Source organism: Balaenoptera borealis (genome assembly GCF_965194805.1).
Source record: "Balaenoptera borealis genome assembly, chromosome: 1".
NCBI lineage: Eukaryota > Metazoa > Chordata > Mammalia > Artiodactyla > Balaenopteridae > Balaenoptera > Balaenoptera borealis.
In genome coordinates this window covers 112,142,408-112,165,756 of record NC_138860.1, presented here as the reverse complement: position 1 = coordinate 112,165,756, position 23,349 = coordinate 112,142,408, and the positions used below count along the sequence as shown (strand labels likewise).

The 23,349-nt window shown below is 34.3% G+C and overlaps 1 protein-coding gene across 5 annotated transcripts in view; it reads left to right on the top strand.

Annotated features, from left to right (window-relative positions):
* FNBP1L (formin binding protein 1 like) overlaps positions 1-22,755 on the top strand; it is a 120,706-nt gene extending 97,951 nt beyond the window's left edge. For 3 of the 5 annotated variants that reach the window (XM_082384847.1, XM_082384850.1, XM_082384849.1), the window contains 7 exons: positions 1,209-1,355; positions 3,025-3,228; positions 12,093-12,202; positions 13,641-13,773; positions 14,946-15,040; positions 17,459-17,607; positions 19,041-22,755. In XM_082384847.1, coding sequence (XP_082240973.1) covers positions 1,209-1,355; positions 3,025-3,228; positions 12,093-12,202; positions 13,641-13,773; positions 14,946-15,040; positions 17,459-17,607; positions 19,041-19,219 — 1,017 coding nt within the window. In that variant the 3' untranslated portion in view covers positions 19,220-22,755. Of the gene's footprint in view, positions 1-1,208; positions 1,356-3,024; positions 3,229-4,692; positions 4,852-9,511; positions 9,527-12,092; positions 12,203-13,640; positions 13,774-14,945; positions 15,041-17,458; positions 17,608-19,040 lie in introns of all 5 variants that reach the window. The other 2 variants (XM_082384851.1, XM_082384848.1) reach the window with 2 other exon arrangements.
* Positions 22,756-23,349: the final 594 nt, after the last annotated feature.

Genomic DNA, 23,349 nt, shown 5'->3' with positions numbered 1-23,349 from the left:
GGATTTAGTGAAACAGTGTTGAGAACAGTAGTACCTGGGAGAGCAGAGCTTTTGTGAAAAGAGTGTCAGTCCAAATACACCTTTTTTTTCTTGGAAGCAAGTTACAAGTACAAAGGAAGCATAGTGAGAGGTGGTGGACTAGAGAGGGTATCAGATTTCAGTCATTTAATCCAGAGCGTCTGTCAGCCTGTCCTCACTCTGTGGTGCTTTTCTAAACTTAATAGCTATGCCTTCGTATTCTGGGGAGACCTTAACTTGGAGATCCACTGCTCTTCTGTGTTTCGGGGCTTGATCCTTTTGTTTGTGCTTTGCTATGGAGCAGTCTTGCCACTTTGTGATGCTGGGCGCAGTTCTTTTGTGAAAATGCAGGCCTCAAAATAAATTCCCAGGCTTTGGGAAGTAAAGAGGAAAAAAGTAGTATGAAGGCTTTGGGAGCTAGGGGACTTGAGCAGTGTAATTGCTTCCTACGAGAAAGAAAGGTCACTGTTGACAAATAAGAAGTGTCAAAAAATGCCTTTAAGTTATTTGGCATAATTGTGTCCTGGCATAATTCTTAGTGGCATGTGCCAATGAATTTTTGAATTGTAGGGATTCCATACATGTATCACTTTGACCTTGTGGCCTCTTGTTTTTCCTCTTGTGTCTCCAACCTTTCGATAGTCACTTTGAGCTGTAGAATGTGGTAGGTTTGGGTACCCATTGGTATGCGGTCAAGTGTGGATTCTTGGTCCATTCAGATCTTACCAAAATGTTCTGAACTAACTTAAGGGTTTAGAATGCTCACACTTGTATACATTTTATGCCAGTTGCTTAAAAAGGAAAAAAAATGTGTCAAAATTCTGTGTTAAAATGAAACTTTTCCTAGAAGCATAAACAACAATAACTGCTCTGACTGAAGAATGAAAGGTGGAGGTTGTATGAGGCAGAGATCTGGTAGACTGTAGGGGGTCCCTTAGAAGTCTTGAAAACTGTTGTCACCTGGTTTTAGGGTATACTAAAAGCCTTGTTTTTTGGGGTTTTTTTTGCCACTTCACAGGCCTCAAGTTTTAAGTACCTTAAGTCTGTAGCACTTGTTAAAAGGTATTTACAACAGTGTAAATGTTAGGGTAGAATCTTTGTGGGTTTTTTTTTTTTTTTGGAAGGGGGCTGCTTCAGAATGAAAAGCAAATTCAGTTTTCCTTTTTTTTTTTAAAATTCCTAATTATTAGCAACTACAAGAAATGGATGAACGAAGGACTATTAAACTCAGTGAGTGTTACAGAGGATTTGCAGACTCAGAACGCAAAGTTATTCCTATCATTTCAAAGTGTTTGGAAGGAATGATTCTTGCAGCAAAATCAGTTGACGAAAGAAGAGTAAGTGTTTTATAATTAATTTGAATAATATATTTGGTTTAAGTTAGTGAAATGAATTGGGAAAGGGGGGAAGTAATTGATGGTTAGTTGATTTTAAGTTATATTCTGTAGAAGTAACTTATTGCCAGACTCCTTTGGGCTGTAAGGATCATTCTAAACACTAAAATTCTAATTGTTTAAAAGGAAAGAGTTCTAATGCTTCTCTTTCCTTTCCCCACTAATTTTTCAGTTCTACTCCAAGAGTATAACTAACCTATGAACTGTATGTTACAAACTGTATGATACTGTTAGTCTAGTGAAAGTTTAAAGAAGGAAATGGTCAGATCTAGAGTTGTAAGAGTTGCTTGTAACCACAGGAGTTGGCACTTGAGCTGCATTTTGAAGCCTGAGTAGTGTATGGAATGATGGCTCATGAGAAAAGAAGGAGGGCATTATGAGTAGAAGGTACTGCCTTCAAGAAGCCCTGCTCCTCTTGAAGAAATAAATCTAATCACATTATATCTTGATTAAGGTCTAGAAAAGGTCTTGTACCTGGTCATTTTTCAGTAAATGTTGATTTAGTGACTGAGAAGCTAAGGTTAACAGAAAAAGAGGATATGAGGGAAAAGGAAGAGAAGAGAACCAGTGTTTGGGGAGTGCCAAATATGTACTACGTATTTTAGTCTTCACGGCAAGTTGGTTTTATATGAGTGAAGGTCTTTCTTGTAACAGAATTCTGACTTAAATTTAAAAAAGGAAAGAAGATTTTGGGGTTCTTTGGGAATTCAAACATACATTTATATTTTGGTATAGCTGCATCCAAGGTTACAAATTATAGTTAGGTCCTCCTCCTCTCTCCCTCTTCTTACCCTTTAGCAGATGATTGGTGGGGGTGGCATTAGTGACAGAAAAAAAGTAAGGTATGACCTAAGGATGACTTTTGACTAAATGGTAGGCAAAATGTACTACCAACAGAAATAGGGAATAAAAGAGGAGAGGTGGTTAGGGTAGGGGTCGGGGAGGAGTTTGTAGAGATAAAGTATTCTGTTTGCAAATAATGAGTTTAAGGTGTCAGTAGAACATTCGGATAGAGGTATGTATGTCCAAAATCAATATATAATACTTACGTGAGTTTTAAAGTTTTGGGTAAATGGTGCTAAACTTTATTTCAGAGTTACTTTTTGCACTCAGTATTGTTTGTGAGATCTTTTTTCATTGCTCTGTTAACAGTCCCTCGTATGTCTTTAATATATTTTATTTATCCTTTCCCCTGTTGCGTGAATGAAAGCCTTTCTACTTGTCTCTTACCCTCTTTTACAATTAGATGCCCTTTCCTCTGTTCCATAGGTCACCTTCTTTGGAGACATCCTGTAAAACAGAAAACCCTTTTCCTTTAAAACTTAGAATTTCTACTTGAGAATAACCATGGAGTGAAAACATCCATGAATATTACAAATTAATAAAGTAGTAATTTGTTTGTAAATTATTTTTCTATAGGAATTAAAATATTTATGGTTTATTACATATTCACAGGAAGAAATTATTCACTTTAAACCTTTAATAAGTATTGTAGAATTATTTCTTTAAATTTTTATTTGTTGTTTTCTAACACAGATTAAGGTTTTTGAAAGCTAATATGGTATCATAAGCAAATGAAATGGTTTAAAAAAAACATGTTTCTTGTGTATAGGACTCTCAGATGGTAGTAGACTCCTTTAAGTCCGGATTTGAACCTCCAGGAGACTTTCCATTTGAAGATTACAGTCAGCATATTTATAGAACCATTTCTGATGGGACTATCAGTGCATCCAAACAGGAAAGTGGGAAGGTGGATGCCAAAACCACAGTAGGAAAGGCCAAGGGCAAGTTGTGGCTCTTTGGAAAGAAGCCAAAGGTAAAAGTCATAAAATTCCTCTATGCTAATAATTTTGTTTTAGTTTGTCATTTAAAATGATGTAGGTATTGAATGGTTAATGGTTTACTATTAATAGAGAATAAATATTTTGATTTGAATGATTCAATTAACTTTTCACTTAGTAGAAACATAGAATTTTGTACCTTAATAGTAAAAATTATTTCTGGATTTAACATTTGACTGCCATATAAAAATGAGTAAAAATATTAAATAATTTGTTAACATCCCTTAAATTATATGCTTTTGAAATTTCATTTGTATGTAGTTTCAGTTCAAATTTTTTCAGAATCATTATGATCTGACTCTAAGATCACAAAAATTGCAGTTCTCAGTTGGAATGAACGATTGACCACAGCAATAATAAAATGTCAGATTAGGTTTTATAGATCATACTAATAAGGTTATTTTTATCATCCGCGTGAATATTTAATGGGAAGGGCTCAATGCGTGTGTTATTTGAAGTTTAAAAAAATCTCTAGTTTACTAAGAGAATCTCTCTTAACCTCCTGTTGAAACCCATCTTTTGATGTGCTGTTTATTTTAGATAGATAAATTTAGCTCAGCAGGTGAGCAAATGGAATAGATGCGTGCTTAATCTTCTTATCAATTTAATGACTATAAAGTGTCATAATCAGTAGGAGAATAGATATGTACTTTTAATCTGATGTTCTGTATTTATTAAAGTATACATGATTATTTTAATTCATTTTTCTGATCTTGACATAGGAATGTAGATAAAATTTAACTCATTATAATATACCTGTAAATATCTTTAAAAGCACAATTATAATTAACTCAAGCTTTATTCATGCTTTTCATAATGTTGTCCCATTGAGAAGTTGAGAGGTGAGACTTTTTTTAAAGTCAGATAAGAGTAGCTAGGAGAGCTTAGAAAAACAAGGAATACTGAAATTTTTTTTAAAAAAGAGGTGCAACAGGGATGAAATAGAAACAGTTTTGAGAGGAAAGCCACAATGTAATGAAATTATTTTGCCTATTTATGATAATCAGTTACAATTTTAATATTTTATTTTAATAGACATTGACTATTTAGATAACTTTAACTGTAGCTGCTGCCTTTATCTCTGACAAGTATTATAGGTTAAGTATAACTAACTAGGTGGTGCTAATATTCTAGAAATCAGAAGAGAATTTTTTTGTCTAGGTCATATTGCTCTCTCTAACCTTATAATTTGTATACTCTATATTTTCAGTCTATCAGCTTGTAAAAAAGTGATGAAGTGGTACATTTTTAAAAGTAAATTTGCCTTTTTAAAATGACAGTTTTGGCAAAGCTATGTTAACTTTCTTATAATATTTTTATAGAAAACTTTATTTGAGATATATTTTGTAAAAAGTATGTTGCCAAAAATAGAATTTTCATTTAGGAAAAAAAGCTATGCACATTTGGCTTATTGATTCCTTTCTTTATTTCCATATTAGCCACAGTCCCCACCCTTAACCCCTACTAGTTTATTCACATCCAGTACTCCTAATGGGTCCCAGTTTCTCACATTCTCCATTGAGCCCGTGCATTATTGTATGAATGAAATAAAAACAGGGAAGCCCAGAATTCCTTCTTTCAGAAGTCTCAAAAGAGGGGTAAGTTTAATAATGGGTTAAAATGCATGATGGCCTATTGTGTGTGTAGTGTGGCTTTTAATACTCTCCACCCTCATTATAAGGCTCTCTCCTATATATATGTAGTTTAAAACATGACAGAATTAAGTATAGCTGCCCTCAAGTTAAAAACAACTCCTCTTTATAACATTTGAAATGCTCACCCATAAAAGAATGGTATTATAAAGAGGGTGCTGGGTACAATCATATTAGCTATTTTTTTTGTTGTTGTTGTTTATGTGAAGTCATATGTCCGCCATTGTCTTGTAATGTATTTACATTTTTAAGACTTTCAGTAATTTGTCACTGGAGTTACTCATGTAATAATTTGTCACTAATGATGACCTCTGCGAATTTATAAAGTATTATTTTGTTGGCCAAAAGAATCAAGTTCTATTTTAATTTTAATTGCCCTACTTTCAGAAGCATAAAACACAATCTCCAATAGTTAAATAAAAAATCAAAGATAGGCATGTTAAATATCAAGATTGTAGATCAATTAAGATAATATATTAGAAAATACTTTGTAAGTTGTAAAGCCTATAAAAATACTAGATATTATTGAATAATGGTTATATGGAATTTGTATTGAGTAATTGTTACAGGAAGTATTTTTTACCAAATATTTCCTTTTCTTTTTCAATAGGCTAGCCTTTGGCATTTACTTAAAACTAAAGATACTCTGCAAATGAAAAGTTTTAGAATAGTAAAAAGCAAATATTAAACTGTTTCTTAGCAACAACTGTTACACTACTGATAAATTAGCATTACTTCATTATGTTAGGCTAATTTCTTTTATGATCTGATTTTAAGGCCGTGTTTGTAATATTCATAGCTCATAATTTAGATACATTTATGAGATTTGTATGAGCATTTGTTTGGACATATAAAAAACATAGGTGTGATAACCCACCGATGAGAACTCAGAGTCTATTAGTGTCATAAGAACTCTAATCATTAACAGCAATACACTCACTCTTGGACTCACTCTTCCTTGCAATCCCTCTCTCTTCCTTCCCTTTTCCTGCTTCTCCTCCCTTCCTCTCGCCCTTTGTTCCTTCTCTCCCTTTCATTTCTTTCTTCTTTTTCCTTCTCTGTCTAGCCTGTGTGTTTCTCACTGTTTGTAGCCCTATCTTCAAATTGCTTTAGTTGGGTTTCTCTTCTGGCCACATGTGGACAAGATATGTTAATTTAGGGCAAGATTACATTATTATTTACATTTCCATTGAAACAGTATGACAAACAATTGGTATCAGTAATGCAACAGAAATATCCTAGTGTATTATGTTCTTTTGGGGACTTCCTTTTTTCCTATAATGACATGAACTTCTTTGTGTCTACGTTTCCTAATTCTGTATGTGAATGATATTATAGGTTAATTTCATGACATTTTGAAAAGTCCCTGTGAATGAGTCTGTATTATACCTACAAGCACCATAGGTGCCTGTTATCACTTTTCAAAGCTCTTATCACTTGTTTAAAAGACTTTAAGAAATCATACTTGGGATTTCTATTGCCTGAACTATGAGAGTAGAATTAATTCCCATCTTTCTTCTCTTTGATGACTTAGACTTCATTAAATATTATGCTTTTGCATAAATCATGAGAAATTACAAATAGTAATTTCTAGTAGCCATATTTTTGTAATCACGTATGTGTCCTACATATCGAGTCTACCAGGCCCAGTTACAGTACCCTACACAGTATAGTCATAGGGATATGAAGTAAATACAATTCTTTGAAAAAAGTTTAGGCAGTTAGAACTGTGAGCCCTGGAGAGAGAAGCTTAAATATGTGCCATCTTCATTGTTATTGAATAAATCTATAGGTAGAATTATATAACCGTAGAACTTAAAAGTATCTGCGGGGTCATTATTTATCGTATTTCCACATATTGCTTTAATTTAAAATATTAGTACATTTGGCGGGGGTGGTGGGGGGGCTAGTTCCAGAAGGCCAAAATGGTCCCACTTTTATTATTAGTTATCATGCCAAAGAAAAAAGCAGTATGCACGATGGAAAATATGACAGACAAACCAACTAGAGATTGGAGAATAGAGCAGGAAGTAAAGTTTATTACCTTGGCATTGAGAAGTTTCTTTCTATTTGATTGGTATTTGGTCGTTTACTAGATACTATTTCAAAATTATGTTTTCTTCCACTTAAGAATTTTCTCAATATAGAAAAAGAAGAAAAGCTTTAAGAAGCCAGTTTATGTGTTTTTACATGGATTTCCATGTAAGTCCATTAAACTTAAAAAGTCTTAAGGTTTCGTAAAGCTGATGAGTTGTACCATTCAAAGCAGAAACTCTTGTTTTGAGTTATATTTGTTACATCATTTTTCCTAAGTACCTGCTTTTGTCTTTTCTAAAACTTTATAATTTCTTTTTCTTTCATTCTTAAGAAAACCTGTTGTATATAGTTTGCAGTATCTTTAACGATATGAGAAATGTTATATTGGACCAGTGTTTTTGAATTTGATGGTGGTACTGGTAGACTTTCTCTGAGGGACGAGGGTTTATAATTTCCTTCTGTGACATCAAGATCTAACCTTAAATAGATATATGGTGCACACCCAAACTTAACTACTTAATAAAAAAATGAATAATTTTTACTCTATAACTACTTCATTGGAGCTTACTGGGCACTCCTTTTTTTTTTTTAGAAGTATATTTATCTAGCAGTATCAAGTCCATGTTTTCTGTTTAAATTATTCATGATCTTATAGACTTCTAGAGTCATTTTTGTAAGCTTTTATTTATCCAGAATACAGTTCTCAGGATTTTCCTATCTTTAAATTAAATACACATAATAATTTGAATTGCCTGACTGATTTCCTTTTTAGGTCCCTTATGTATTTATTAAGATATAGTGGGTATGTGAAATTTTCTAGTTATAGGGATATGAAAATTGCATATGAGAATATAGTATTTCTCTATTGAACGTGAATTGCTTAAAAAAAAGACAAAATTTATTTCTAATATTTTACAAAGAACTTGAGTTTTTAATATCCCCAAATCTAAGGTTAATGAACTGTGAATTTATTTTCTAATTGATAGTAAAACTAGGTTAGCTAAAAACTGAAGCATTTGATATTTCAGTTATAATTATATTATTGTTTTCTCTAAAACTATTAATATAGAAACTGAAAAAATAATTTGTATCACTTAGAAATTTAGCTGGTGGAGATTATCATAAAAGATAAATTCAGATGCTTTACCTATTTTGTTTCTTATCATCTATATGATTTTGTTTTAATAATATGTATAGAAGACCATAAATATCTTTTTAAAATTTAAACCTTCCAATCTTCTTACCAGGAATTTTGTCATAGCAAAATAAGTTGTGGTTTTTGTCCCCTGAAACTACTGACAGTCTAAAGAATGTTAAGCTTAATTTGGAAAGATAATGGATAGCGTATGTCATCTTTTCTTATCATCGTAACCATTAATATATATGGCCAGTTCATCAGAGATAAAGGGTAGATATTTTTGTCAGCTATTTGTTAAAATCTATATTTTTTATGTGAAATTCTACCTGACATCCTCCATATTCTCTAAAACATCACGACTTAGAAAATAGGGACAAGTAAAAATTTTAGAGGCCGCTAAACAAATGAAATGGATATGAAGATGAACTTTGCAAAGCTCTACTGAGTATTATGGGTCACAACGTGTGTGTGAGTGTGTTTGTGCGCACGCATGTGCATGTATACACGTGTGTTTAGTGTGGATGGCAGACAAATGCAGTGCCAGTTGCAGAATCCTGGTAACTCATAGAACGTGGGTGATATATAAATACGCATATATATATTCACAATATGAGAGGACTCTGTGCTATGTCATTTCACATTTTCAGAAAGAATAAATTTTAACCAGTTTTCTAAAAATTGAAGTTATGTATTTTTAGTGTTGCTTTTCGAGCACATGGATTTCAGAATGAAAACTGAAAAATGGAAGCTATATCTTCAAAGCAAAATTCAACCCATATGTTTGTGTCCATTAGCAAATATGTATGGGAAACTTGAATCTGGGTGACTCATTATTATTTTGATAATAGTGTGTTTTTTAATGTGTCCGTACATTAAAAATAGCACCTTAAAACTAAAGTGGAAATGTTACCCTTACTGACCCATGGTATATTTAAATTCAAAACAGTATTTTGAAGTATAATAATTCAGATAATGGTGTTTTGTTTAATGCATTGGGAAAAGTATTCCATTCTTTAATACGACATATAATATTTCTTTAAAATGGCTAATATTAAATCTTTTATATTCACCTTTTCAAATATTAGTATTTTGAGAGTGAAGAGCTATGTAAGTGAAATCCACTTATGTAAAAATTGTTTTTTAAAGAAGAAAATACATGTTTACTGATAGAATGATTACTATTTACTTTTGAGTTTCAGTTGCACTTGGAAAATATCTGCCCATTATCATCAGTGTATATATTTTTTTGCAAGTAATTTACTTTCCCAAAAGTGTGGTTAAAATTGTTTTTCTGGCATAATTGTTTGGATTGTGAAGTGTACATGATTTATTTTAATATTGTAAAAACAAGTATAAGTTATTGCATCTTCTGTATTATGGTTTCATGTGAATAATATACCATTTCTTTCTGTTTTCCATTGAACTATTCAGTGGTCGGTGAAGATGGTAAGCCTTATGTGCTGATCTATATACTGTGCCAACATTAAATAATCACAAAACATTGTTTTGTTTAATTCAAAACAAAGTGGTAACGTACATCCCCACGTGTTACCTTGTATGTCTTTTCTTTTTATAATTTAATCCATAGTCCAACACATGCCAGTACCTCTGATGTCATAAAATTTAATAATAATGTGGTTAACTGTAACTCATTAAGTTCTTAAATGTTATTGGGTGGAGTCTTTGTCATGTTACAGAGAATGAAATTATAGTTAAACATCATTTTAAAAGCTACATGGTAGAACAAAAGTTTATGTTTTTACAAAAGAAAAGTTAAACAAAAATGATTTTTCTTAACACTCTTTAAAAAGATCATATAACTTTGTTTTGTAGTTTATCACAAGAATCATTAGATTTTCCAAAATGCAAGAAAGAAAGATTTCTTGCTAGTTTCATTAGAGAGTCAGTGCTTTCTTCTTGTCTACTAATGAATGGGAATAAAAGCACAAATAACTTAAATATCGTGTGTGTGTGCACATGTGTGCTTGCGCATGTGTGTGATGTTCCTTTATACATATGTTTTAAACAAATTAATGGAACTGCATTGTGAAGACCTAATGTAAAAATTATTGGGTGCTTATGTAGTTTCTCATTTTTTGGAAAACAAATGAGTCTTTTTCAGACTATTGCAGTTTGGCCTTTTATGAATTCCCATGTAGTAGAAGAGGTTTTTAAATGTCTCAGAGTCTTCTTTTCAGCCATAGGAAATAGAGTGAGTTTAGTTCTCATATTCTATAAAGGAATATGTTATAATGTCAAAATGGGATATTAAAAATGCAAGTGCCTAGCTATCTGCTGTTAATAAATTTGAGAACAAGTTCGATTAAGGATAAGTGGAAATCTGGAGGATTTACTTGTAGGTAACTGTGAGTTTATTACAATACTATCAAAAAAACAATATTGAAATGTGTTTATTCATTTCATTAAATTTAAAAATATAAATTAGAAAGTTTTACTTTCGGCACAATATAATAGTTTTCAAACTATTATATACCTGTACCCCAAATTAGATTAAATCTGACAACTTACATTGATAATTGACCACTAAATTTTAAAGGCACCTTGTAGGAAATTTTGCCATTTGTTTATTTAGGTCAGATTTGGGTGATTGACAGATTTTTATTTCTGGTGACTGGTAGATTAAAAAACAAAAGCCACTTAGAAAAGATGTCCTCCTTTTTTTTTTTTTAAACAGGCTTGTTGAATATCCATAATGTTCAGGCCATTTGCAAAAAATTTTCTTATGAATTAAATGTTACATTTGATCATGGCTTATCTGAAAAGTGAGTTTTATCTTTTTTAAAAGCAAGGGAAGCACTCTTATAGATGGTGAAATAAAGCTATTTAGATGTGTTATAGGAGTCAGTGGTTCAAGGAGCAAGGATGCATTTGTTGTGGGAGCTCACTTCAGCAACACGTAAAAAATTGAATTGCATATTCTTAAAATCCCCATTTTAAAGAGAAAAATGAAGAATAATAGTTGTCAACAATTTTTGAGTATGTAAAATCTTACATAAATATGGGCTCATGTTAAATGGGATCAATAGTTGCTAACATTGGTCTGGTTGTATAATCTCTAATAAGATAACTGCGGTAACAATGACATGATTAACATTTAAGAGGAGAAGGACATCATTTGAATCAGAAGTTGCATCTAAATACTAGAACTGTTTCTTAAATGATATAGTTTCTTGAATATCAAAACATTAAAAAATTTTCAGACATTAAGCATCCTTCCTAAATAAGGATTTTATCTTTCTTTGGATTATATCTTTATTTCAAGAACAACTAAGGTATGCTATTTGGTTGTACAAAGGATAATTGAAAATAAATTCCTTATTGGAATGTAATTTCTACTTACATTTCACTTGGTGGATAGTTCTACTTTTTATTTTTTAATGATCAAGTATGTTTCGGTTCTAATGAATGGTTTAATAAATATAATCATTCAAAGACTGTGTAATATTAAAATATTTTTCATTAGTTATATTGCCTTTATGAGGTAAGTTGTTTAACTCAGTTATATAAACTTTTCATATTTTCAATCTGAACATTTGTAATATCCCGAGTATCACGGCAATAGATTTGATTTGGGAACGTGGTGCAGTATGTTATACAAAAAATACTTTGTATAGGTGAGAAATGTTACGTGTTTCCATTTCGTTGTTGTTGCTGTAAGAAGGTTCATCTGTATTTATTTTAACTCTGCCGAGACCTGAATATAATGTTATACTGGTAATTACCAATTATCTGTATCTGCTGATATTTTTACCTATTCTATTTCATGATTTTTTTAAAAGTGACTGGCATCTGAGCTCTTTCTTCAATATGGTTGTTTTAATTAACATACACATACATATCTATGTAGATTTCTTTTTCTTTAAAGGAGGTGTTCGGGGCTAATTTGAAATTAAACTTAAAATTGATATATATTCTTACTTTATAGTGAGTATATTTTAGAAATAAAATTTCATGAAAATATCTTTTATAATGATTTAGATTCTCTTTTCAGGGCCCAGCACTAGAAGATTTCAGTCATCTGCCACCAGAACAGAGACGTAAGAAACTACAGCAGCGCATCGATGAACTTAACAGAGAACTTCAAAAAGAATCAGACCAAAAGTATTTTCCCATTAAGTTCTGTCTGCCATCATTATTCCTTTCAGAGTCTACTTTGAATTATATGTTTAAATGTGATGTATAAAAGGCTTAAAAATTATACATCCTAATTGAAATATCTTTTGAGGGAAAAATACAGTCCTAAACTTTGGAAAATTGTGCTCTGTCATATTTTTAAAATGAAATGTTAGAGAGTTTCTTAGGTTGCAGATTACTTATTGGATGCTAATAGTATATATTTATGCCTTCCATAAATTTTCAAAATAGTTTGATGATTATCAAGGGTAGTTTCACCAACACTAACTACCTCTTATATTTTGATAAATTTTTATTTTGCTTTAGTATATAAATTGAGCTCAATAGAAATCTGAGGCTATAATTATTTTGTTTGCAGCAAGAATGTTGGAAAACAGTGTTTGATTACTTACAGCTTCAGATTCATTCGTAGCTTTAATTTTTTTTCAATTTTATAAAAAGTTTCTTTTAGTTCAATTTTGTTTTAATGAATATAGAGATTTATATATGATGAATAAAGGGTTATTACAGTGGATTGGTAACTTACTATCTGCTATTACACTGAAGATAAAATTGGAGCTTAAACTCTGACATGAGTGATTGAAGAGATTCATATTTGAGAATGATCTGAAGATAGGTGATATTAAAATAGTCAATTTTGTCTCAATAAAACTGGAAAAAACAAAGCATTAAGAGATCACCCTTAAAAAGGAGAACTGTAGGATGAGATGAGAAGAAACCTCTGTCATTTTATGTAACACATTTAAAGGATAAACAGAAGAGAAGGAACCAGTGAGGGAAATAATGAGACAGAGGTGAAGGGAAGGGAAAAGAAAATGTAACTGCCAGGAAATCAAGAAAAAAAAAGAGTATTAAGGAGTGTTAGTAATGTCAGATGTTAGAGCCAAGGAGAGCTAATTGAGGCATAATCTATAGTGATGTGATTAGAGAAGTGAAGAGGATGAATGACTTGAATTTAGAGGGAGAGGGGCAAGTTAAAGATGGTATAGATGAGTGGGAGGATGATGATGCTGTGAACTAAGATAAGGAACACTGGTGGAATAATGTGTCTGGATGAGAATATGATGAGTTTGATTTGGGACATGATGATTTTAACAATATTGAGGAATATTCTTTCAGTCCTTGATTAAATATATACAATCTCATTTAGGAAGCAAGAAATGAGAAATGAAATCATTTTTTTTTAAATTCTAAATGTTTTAAAAGACTGCCTCCATAAATTTCTAACTATGTACATGATCAGCTTCGTGCAGATTATCTTTAATCAGGTAATGTTTGATTAAAGTTAAAGAGATATGACTTTTAAGATTAGGCTGCACGTGAGTCCCCAGAATCAAATGAAACTCTTTTATCTGGGAACATGTGAAGTAAATGTTTAATTTTATGTCTTCCTGCTCATTTTCAGAGAAGCACTCAACAAAATGAAAGATGTATATGAGAAAAATCCACAAATGGGGGACCCAGGGAGTTTGCAGCCTAAATTAGCAGAGACCATGAATAACATTGACCGCCTGCGAATGGAAATCCACAAGAATGAGGTAGATTTGTTATTTAGCAGTTGTCTAAGATAAGTTCATTTTTATAAACTTCATTATGATAGATTGGATTTTGCTAGAATTATCTTCAAATATTTTAGGGTTTATGATCTAAAAGTAAGGTGTCATTATGATCTAAAAGTAAGGTACCATAATCTAAAAGTAAGGTATCATAATCTTTCTTTTTTTTTTTTCTGTTTCTTTTTCTTTTGGCTGAGTTGGGTCTTCATTGCTGCGGGAGGGCTTTCTCTAGTTGCGGTGCGTGGGGGCTACTCTTTGTTGCCGTGCGCGGGCTTCTTATTGCGTTGGCTTCTCTTTTTGCCGAGCACAGGCTGGAGGCGCAGACTTTAGTAGTTGCAGCATGCGGGCTCAGTAGTTGCAGCCCGTTGGCTCGGTAGTTGCGACGTGCAGGTTCTAGGGCACATGGCCTTCAGCAGTTGTGGCGCGCAGGCTCAATAGTTGTGGCTCATGGGCTCTAGAGTGCAGGCTCAGTAGTTGTGGTGCACGGGCTTAGTTGCTCTGCGGCATGTGGGCTCTTCCTGGACCAGGGATCGAACCTGTTTCCCTGCATTGGTAGGCAGCTTCTTAACCACTGCGCCACCAGGGAAGTTCAGGTATCATAATCTTTAGAATTAATCCTTCGTTGAAGTTTTTTTCCTTATTTAAAACTTCATGTAAAACTAAACGTACTATTTTTTTAATCAGCTATCAAGTTGATCATTGACGAAATAAAGGTTTCCCTTATCTAAGAATTACATAATTACAAAGACCCAAAGCACATTTTAAATGTAGAATATTTTATGAGCTTTAAAATATATACATTGGGCTTCCTTGGTGGCGCAGTGGTTAAGAATCCGTCTGCCGATGCGGGGGACACAGGTTCGAGCCCTGGTCCGGGAAGATCCCACATGCCTCAGAGCAGCTAAGCCCATGTGCCACAAGTACTGAAGCCCACGCGCCTAGAGCCTGTGCTCCGCAACAAGAGAAGCCACCGCAATGAGAAGCCCGCACACCGCAACGAAGAGTAGCCCCCACTCGCTGCAACTAGAGAAAGCCCACGCGCAGCAACGAAGACCCAGCACAGCCAAAAATAGAAAATGAAACAAAAAGTAAATAAATTAAAAAAATATATATATATATATATTTATTGAGCTCAGTTTTGTTTTTTCCCTAAGGCTTGGCTGTCTGAAGTTGAAGGCAAAACAGGTGGAAGAGGAGACAGAAGACATAGCAGTGACATAAATCACCTTGTAACACAGGGACGAGAAAGGTTACTTTTTGCATTTTATTTGTATTTCCTCCTTTTCCCCCAAACTTTTCTCACTGTTTTGTCCTAAACTTCATACAATTCTCTTTTTTCCTAATTTAACAAGTTTGGCTTTTAATAACTCAATCTTTGAACCTAAATAATTTTCTGTTTCTTTATAATAGCTACAGGTGAAGTATGAAATTTCATATTGCTGCTCAGTTCTAGTTTGTAATGCATCTACAAACAGAGAGGTAGGAACTTGGAAAATTCTGGGAGCTGTAGTCTAGAGGCATAGGCTCCCCAGGCCTGGGAAGATTGCCTTTAGGTTTAGATGGAGTTGGGTAGCTTATGCCAAAGAAAAATTTAACTGTCAAATTACACAAAGTTTTGTGAAGGAAAAAAATTCATATTGTTAAATTGGATCAGAGCTTCCAAAAGGCATTTTGCTAAATTTCCATGTTTTCATACCATTTGTGACATTTTCTCCCTTTGGGTAATGTTTTTTTTCCCCCCTCATAATAAAATCCAACAAATTTGGATTCACCTTAGAGAAGAATTTGAGAGATCTAGTATCAAATATTGGTTTACTACCTAATTACATTGTAATTTGAGCAAATTCATTTTTAAAAAAATTTTATTGGATTATAGTTGATTTACAGTGTGTTTCAGGTGTACAGCAAAGTGATTCAGTTATACATATTCATATATTCGTTCTTTCTCAGATTCTTTTCTCATATAGGTTATCACAGAATATTGAGTAGAGTCTCCTGTGCTACATAGTGGGTCTTTGTTGGTTATCTGTCTTATATATAGTAGTGTGTGTGTGTTAATCCCAAGATCCTGATTTATCCCTCCCCTCCACATTTAGCAGTTCATTTTTAATGCTCCCTGAGTCTCAGTTTCCTAAAATATAAAATAAAGATTAAAATACCTGTCATACAGGGTTATTAGTAATGAATGAAATAATGTAGGGGTCCCCAACTGCAGGGGTGGCGCACAGCAGGAGGTGAGCGGCGGGTGGGCGGGTGAGTGATGCTTCATCTGCCGCTTCCCATCACTCTCATTACTGCCTGAACCATCCCGTTCCCCCACCCCCGCCCTGGTCCCTGGATAAATTGTCTTCCACGAAACCGGTCCCTGGTGCCAAAAAGGTTGGCGACCGCTGAAATAACGTGCATAAAGCACCTACTAGTAAAATACCTGTGCTAGTATGTGCTTGACAAATGTTAATTTCTCCTTCTCTTCCTCTCCATTATCACTTTTTGAAAGAGTATATATCCTTAATATATCAAGAGATAGTCACAAATACACTGGTTTTTGTTATTAGGTAAAACCTAGATTAAAATAATCTAGTCCCTCTGGTTTGTGTTATTGGATTCCAAATTAAGTCTTCATTTGTGGCTTCCAGGCATACTGAAAGTACTGCTAAATCTCATCATGCAAATTATTAAAATCTTATTCAGTCATTTGATTCTTTAGCAAAATCAACATTTTTTCTCTTTTTGAAGTAAAAATTTACAGAAAAAATGCCTTTGGATTACCTGCTTTCTGGGATTTTCTTAGTTACTAACTTTCCTCTTAACATGATTAATTGGAAATTAATTTTACTAGGAGTCTTTTGGTTTTCAGTGACAGGATGAATACTCTATCCATACTGGCTTAAACTGAAAAGGGATTTTATTGGCTGACTTCAGGGAGAGCTTGATCTAGGAACTCAGATGATATCTTCAGTACTCCGTTTCTCTCCACCTTCCAGTTTTGCCTTACACTGTGTTGGCTTCATTTAAAGGCTCTATATGGTGATCTTCCAAAGCTCTTAAGCTCATATTTCTCCAGGTTCACGTCCAGTGGAAAAGGAAGGGAGCTTCTCTGAACAGTCCCAAGCAAAAGTCTTTGTGTTTATCTCTCATATCTTACTGGGTTACATGCCTACTAGTGAACTATTAACTCTGGTCATACAAGTTCTGTGCTAAGATGGACCCTCTGGAACCAGGACAGAGCAACTCTACCTGAAGCCTGTGAACTGAACATGGGTCTGGGTGGGTCCCCTAAGAAATTTTAGGGTTTTCTTGAAAAAAGAGGGGGTGATGAATCCAGGATGATAAAAACCAAATGTCCATGACATTTTTCCATTTTATCTCTGGACCCAGTGATAATGAGACATACTTACTGAATACATGTTATGTGCCTAGAACATTGTAATCTTTTAATTTTTTAATTTCAGGAAATTTAACAAAAGCATTTTGAATTAGAAGCCATACACACACACACACACACACACACACACACACACACACATTTCAACATTTAAGAAAATGAAGACTTAATTTGGAACTGTGTCATGGTTATTTGATTCTCTGAATTGATCCTGAGGAGATCAACTTGTAGGTAATATAAAAAGTTCCCATGTACTTGATCAGAGATAATTTTGTTTCATAGCCCTGAGGGAAGCTATACTGATGATGCAAACCAAGAAGTCCGTGGGCCACCCCAACAGCATGGTCACCACAGTGAGTTTGATGATGAGTTTGAAGATGACGATCCCTTGCCTGCTATTGGACACTGCAAAGCTATCTACCCTTTCGATGGTATGATTTTCTTAATACACTGTAATTGATAAAATTGGTTCCTTAAAGTCTACATACAGAGTCTTGCACTGTAGTGTCCTTATAGCTAAATAAGAAAACTAAAAGTGCCAGAAAATTATAATCCCAGTTCATTAGTGTGAATATTTTTGTTTTAACTACATTGCAAGTATAGAGATTTTTCTTCCGTACATGACATTGAAAGAAAATTACCTATGTTATCAGCATGCTAATAAAGATTATTATTTAATTATCAACTTTGGTTGATACAGAATTTCCCAACTTTGATGTACTCATCAAAGTTGAAGCCGCTTGAGCATGTAGCTCATGAACCCAGAAAGTGGAAGGCTGGTAGATATCACTTCAGGCTCGCTCTTGTAACTTGCTAACACTGAGCGGCAGGTACTAGGCAAATGGCATAGCTGAGTGCCACCACCATATGCTGACCCTGTAGGCCATATTTTCAGGTGAGGGAAGGAGGAAACGTGGTAGCTTCTGACTATGCCATCCTTCCCCCTGTGATAGTTGGAGAAGAGACTCTGTGAGGGGAGGAAGACACTGTGGCCCTCTCTTACAGGTTTTTAGTTACCCTTCCCTCTCTTGGACTTTGAAAAATCATTTTCTTCATTTCACAGAGGAGCAGAGTAACACCCTTACAAAGAAGTTGTTATAAAATGGTATATGAATTTAAGGCCCTTCCCTACCCATCCATTGTTTTGGTTTTTAAATTGAGTAGTTTTTAGTTGCTGCTCATTCTGAGAAAATAGTATTAAATAAGATCTTGCTATAATTTACTACAGAGAGTAAGGGAAGGATTTAGCGTATGTTAAGTAAATACTCATTTGTGAAAACTGTTACTGCTAAGCAGGTTGGGAATGGTTGAGGGATTGGGAAGAAAGAGAGGCCTGAGGCTGATGAAGTTTTGAAGGAAGTTTGTGCTTTGTGGCTATGATCATTCTGCTTCTACCATCACCAGAGTTGGACCTGTATTTTTCTCTGCTCTCTCCTCAAATTATATTCTTTCCTTCTTTCTTCCAACCCTCTCACTGTCTTGTTACTATTTTGAACTTCATGAATTTTCTAGATAGCAGTGCCACTCAAATTTGGGGAAGGAGTTGGAGTAGTGAAATAGGAGTTAGCATACCCTGTCAAATCATACAGTGTTGTTGTAACTCAGATACTTCATCTGTTACATGGTGCTGCTGTTAATGCCAGCCTCATGGGTTATTGTGCAGTTCACATGAGGTAAGTAAATGAAACTGTTGGGTAAACTACAAAGCATCATAGAGGTGTTGGTAATGAGAGTCAGTGGGCTCATAGTTCTATTACATTGAAATCTAGTAGGGTTCCATGTTGTTTTTTGTTGTATTTGTAACTTTTATTCAAAATTATTGCTATACTTAAATTATGCTTGTGCTGTGAAAACTCTCATTTAGGACATAATGAAGGTACTCTGGCAATGAAAGAAGGTGAAGTTCTATACATTATTGAGGAGGACAAGGGTGATGGATGGACAAGAGCTCGGAGACAGAATGGTGAAGAAGGCTACGTTCCCACATCATACATAGATGTAACTCTAGAGAAAAACAGTAAAGGTGCAGTAACTTACATCTAAACTAACCCGGCAGCTTTGTAACATGTATGACATAGGAACGATAACAAGATGAAAACACAGTCAGTGGGTGGGAAAACATAAGAAAGCTGAAAGGGCATCCAAGATTTATTGTTCACTGTGTGAGCTGAGTGTAGGCTCGATCTCAGAGATGTGACTATTACAAGAAACTGTTCTCGTGACGCTTTACCATTTGAGTGATGTTGGTGTGAAGCTTAATCGATGCCTTTTGCTTTATGTCCTGCTTAAGTCTGTGTGAAGGATTTGTGTTTTTCTGCCTTATAAATCATAGAATTTAATCTACTGGGCAGGAATCCATCCTGTAGAGGGGTAGGGATAGAAAGCTCCCTACCCCTCTACACTTTGCTTCAGGAAACACGGTGACTGTAGTGAACTCAAGTAAAACTGCTCTGAAATGCTTGCTATAAAAAGCTGATGCCCAAAAGAGTGGTTTGGTCTAGGAGTTTGAAATTGTAGCTACAGTTTCTAGGAAAAATGTAATAATAGTTGGCTAATTGGATAAAATACGAATGTAATCATTTTCTTTTTTGTCCTTATTCTCAACTTCGGTTTCCTAAAGGAAGAAAACAGGCACCTAACACATAATCTGTTTTAGTAGTAGGCTAATCAAGAGACGTGGAAAATAAACGGGCCTGGTCTTGCTCTTTAAGTGAATAAAATGGCTTTCTTTTGAGACCCAAGGATATTTTCAGGTTTTCTAGTAATTTTCAGTAATGTACAAACTTTCTTCTAAATTAATGCTTGTACTTTTCATCTTTAAATGTCTTTTGAGAAATACCACTTTAGTGATACTAGCATTTAGCAATTATACATAGAAAAGTGGATTCTAAATAAACTAAGATAGAGGAAATCTTGCATGGAAGAGAAGTACTGGCAAATTTTGCTTGAAAGAAAAACGACTTTTTTCACTAATTGGGTTGGAGGACTATATCTCTACCATCACTGAGGGCATTTCCTCATTTTAGCTGAATCGTCAATTATTAGGAGTTTTTTTTCCAATTAATTTTAATAAGCATATGTTGGAAACACTGTATAATCAAGACATGTGCAGTGCTAGTTGTGTAGGGGAGTAAAGTGAGGAAGCAATTAAGAGACTGGTCCTTAATTTTGCTCATGTTCCAACATGTTTTGGTGTTTTTAATAGCTGACTATAAAATGATTTTAGAGACATTTGGGATGGACACTTTAAACTGAACATTCCTTTTGGTCTTACCAAAGGTCTTCAGTAATTGTTCTTTTCTTTTTCCTCCTGGACTGCAGGTTCCTGAAGAGGGTTTCTGAGGAAATGGGCAAGATGTTGAAGGAGGTTACATGCAGCTGCTTTTTGGGGGAGGGTATTAGAGTTGTCAGGCTCAGAGAGAGTGAGAGAAGCAAGTTGCATGAGTGCATGCAGACATGATTATTTTTTACTAACTTCATTAGCATTTCCGTACATTGTTTTAAAAAATCATTGTAATACCAACCCTTAAACTTGTCAATTACAGTTATTCACATAAAGGAAAAAAAAGCCAACAATGGCTAACCTTTTTTTCCATTTATTTTACTGATATCCAAATCAGAAAGAATGCAGAGTTGTCCTTAAGTTTGTCATATTTGACTGTCCCAACAGGACTGTCCATCGCAGCTCTGTTTTAATTGGCTTTTAGACCCATTGTCTGTTAGAATCCTTGCCATTTGTCAGTGTCTGCCTGCGTCACCTCTGTGCTTGCTTAACATCCTGTTGCATGTCTAGAGTGATCAGGTTTAGATTTTTCAGGCATGTCTTTATAATCCCTTGTTCTTGTCAAAGCCTTTGTTTTGTTTTACATTTGTAGTGCAAATCACTTTGTCAAACATCTCCAGCACTAATGTTTCCATCCTAGTATTTGTGTATGCTGCTATAACTTCCCCACTGCAAAACATTCCAGTTTTGGCATTATGAAGAAGCAGTTTGTGAACCTGAAGTATTTATGATCAGAAGAAAAAACATCTCTGCTCTAGCCTACAGCCCAGTTGAAAGAACTCTTTGAAACATGATACATCTTCAGCACCTCAGTCTGGGAAGAATCTATAGTCAGCACTGAAATCCTGGCATAATAAACACAGAAGATACTCACCACCTCAAGACAAAGGACTGTTGTCAGAAGTCAGCTGCTTCCATTCAAACGCTGCCTTAAACTAGAGTGCCTAAATCTGCTGATTGCCAACACTACCACTACAGTATCCCACAAAGGGCTTTATGTGTCAGCTCAGTGCGACCTCCATTAACTCGGCAATGCTGCTATAGCTGCCGATACAACCTCGGTAGGTGGCTTTTAGAGCTCTACCATGTTTGTTGGTGCATCTTCAAATTTACGCATCAAACTAAAGACATGTCCGAGTCCATTTTACTTAGTGTTTTTATGAGAGGTTTTATGGACCTCCCTCCCATTGTCTTTTAATTTGGAGTTACTGTTTTCTCATTTAATTATTACAATGATAGTCTGTTTCCAAGTGATGATTTTATTTGAACCACATACAATTTAGTGAAACTTTGTAATGATCTATGTGCACTTTTCCTTGTAAAATGGGAGTTTCTGTATGCTTATACTTGTAAATATAGTTGTCATCAGTGCCCCTATGCTCATGTTGCTCATGCTGTCCTCCCTCGCATTTGTGATTCTGTTAATGACTTGTATCTTAACTAATTTCTTAGTGGCATTTAATAGGGAGGTGGGTGGGGGTGGGGGGATATTTGTAACATGGAAGCTTCATTAATTTGGTTCTTTACTGTTTTGAAGGAAGAAAGAACGTGAAATGGTCTGTGTATTGTTGGATTTCAAGCAATATTTTAGAAACTGTGTGACTGCTTTAATAATTTTTCCCAGTGTTATTTGAATCGTACTACCAGTTATACTAAAGCTGAATGACAATTGTGTGAAAGTCGATGCCTTCGTAAGATCAAGTACGCCCGTTACACAGCTGACATGATAGTGTATTACCTTTAAGGCTAGTAAACTATGAAGTTTTAGATTTTAAATCTCATTACAGGGTTATTTATATAATGTGACATTATTCAGTACTGACAGACTACATAAAGTAGTTTTCAGATCCAGTGCTATTTTTATTTCAAAGGTTAGCAATGAAGAGGAAACGTGAGCTGGCTGTGTTTGTCTTCTGTACAAAGCCTGAGGTGCTTGTGCTTTTTGGCAACAGCCATAGAGGGCAAAGTTTAAGGCTTTCTTGTGAGGACTAACTGTTCTTTTCAAGCTACTGTTTGTTTTTCTTAAAGCAGGATTTGCTTCCGTAGGAGGCAAGTTCCCTCACGTGGAATAGTGCAACCTGTGTATGGGTTATTACAATAGGAGAGACATTTGTACTTGCACAGTTTAAATCATTCTTAAATTTGAACATGTGAATTGTCCAAAAGAAGTCTTTAACTTTTCAGTAATTTTTACTCTTTTTGTGCACATGTTGATTTCTTAATGTAAATGCTTTGTTAAAGATAGTGTTCTCTGTTGAGAATATTTTCATGGAATAAAATAATCTTTTCATGGTCAGTTAAGGTGTATAGTATTATCTCTTACTGCTGTGTGAACTAAAGAGATGTAATGGTTTTGTTCTTGAGTATGCTAAGTTCCAGGTAATACAAAGTAGATGACCAGGTTCCGTAAATGGAAGCATCTGTGTTGGGCAACAATTTTTGCAAAGCAGTTTTGAAAATTTTATTCTAGTTTTAGTTTCTCTCAAACTTTCTTAAAGGAAAAAAAAGTTAACTTTCTTTACAGTGAATTTAAGTTAAGGTAATAGTATTTTTTAATCTTTGTTCTACAGTAGCTATGTTACACAGACTTTGCTTTTACACCATCTTAGCCTCTGCATCCATAGGAACTGTCCCTGTACTACATAGATTGATCTAGCCTCAGGTTGGTCAGCATTTCCCGTGCTTCTGCTTGAGTTCCTGATCAGTCAGAGAGAGCACCTGTGTCTTCATCGCATTTCAAAACATGGAAAGAGAATGTTTGCCACAATTAGTGTCACATCAGTGATTTTTGGAAGTCTTAATTTCAGGAGACTAACCTTTTTAAAAGGGCAAATCTGAAACTATGACTAGTAACTTCTAGAAACCCTAAAAGGGAATAAAACTCAGGGTT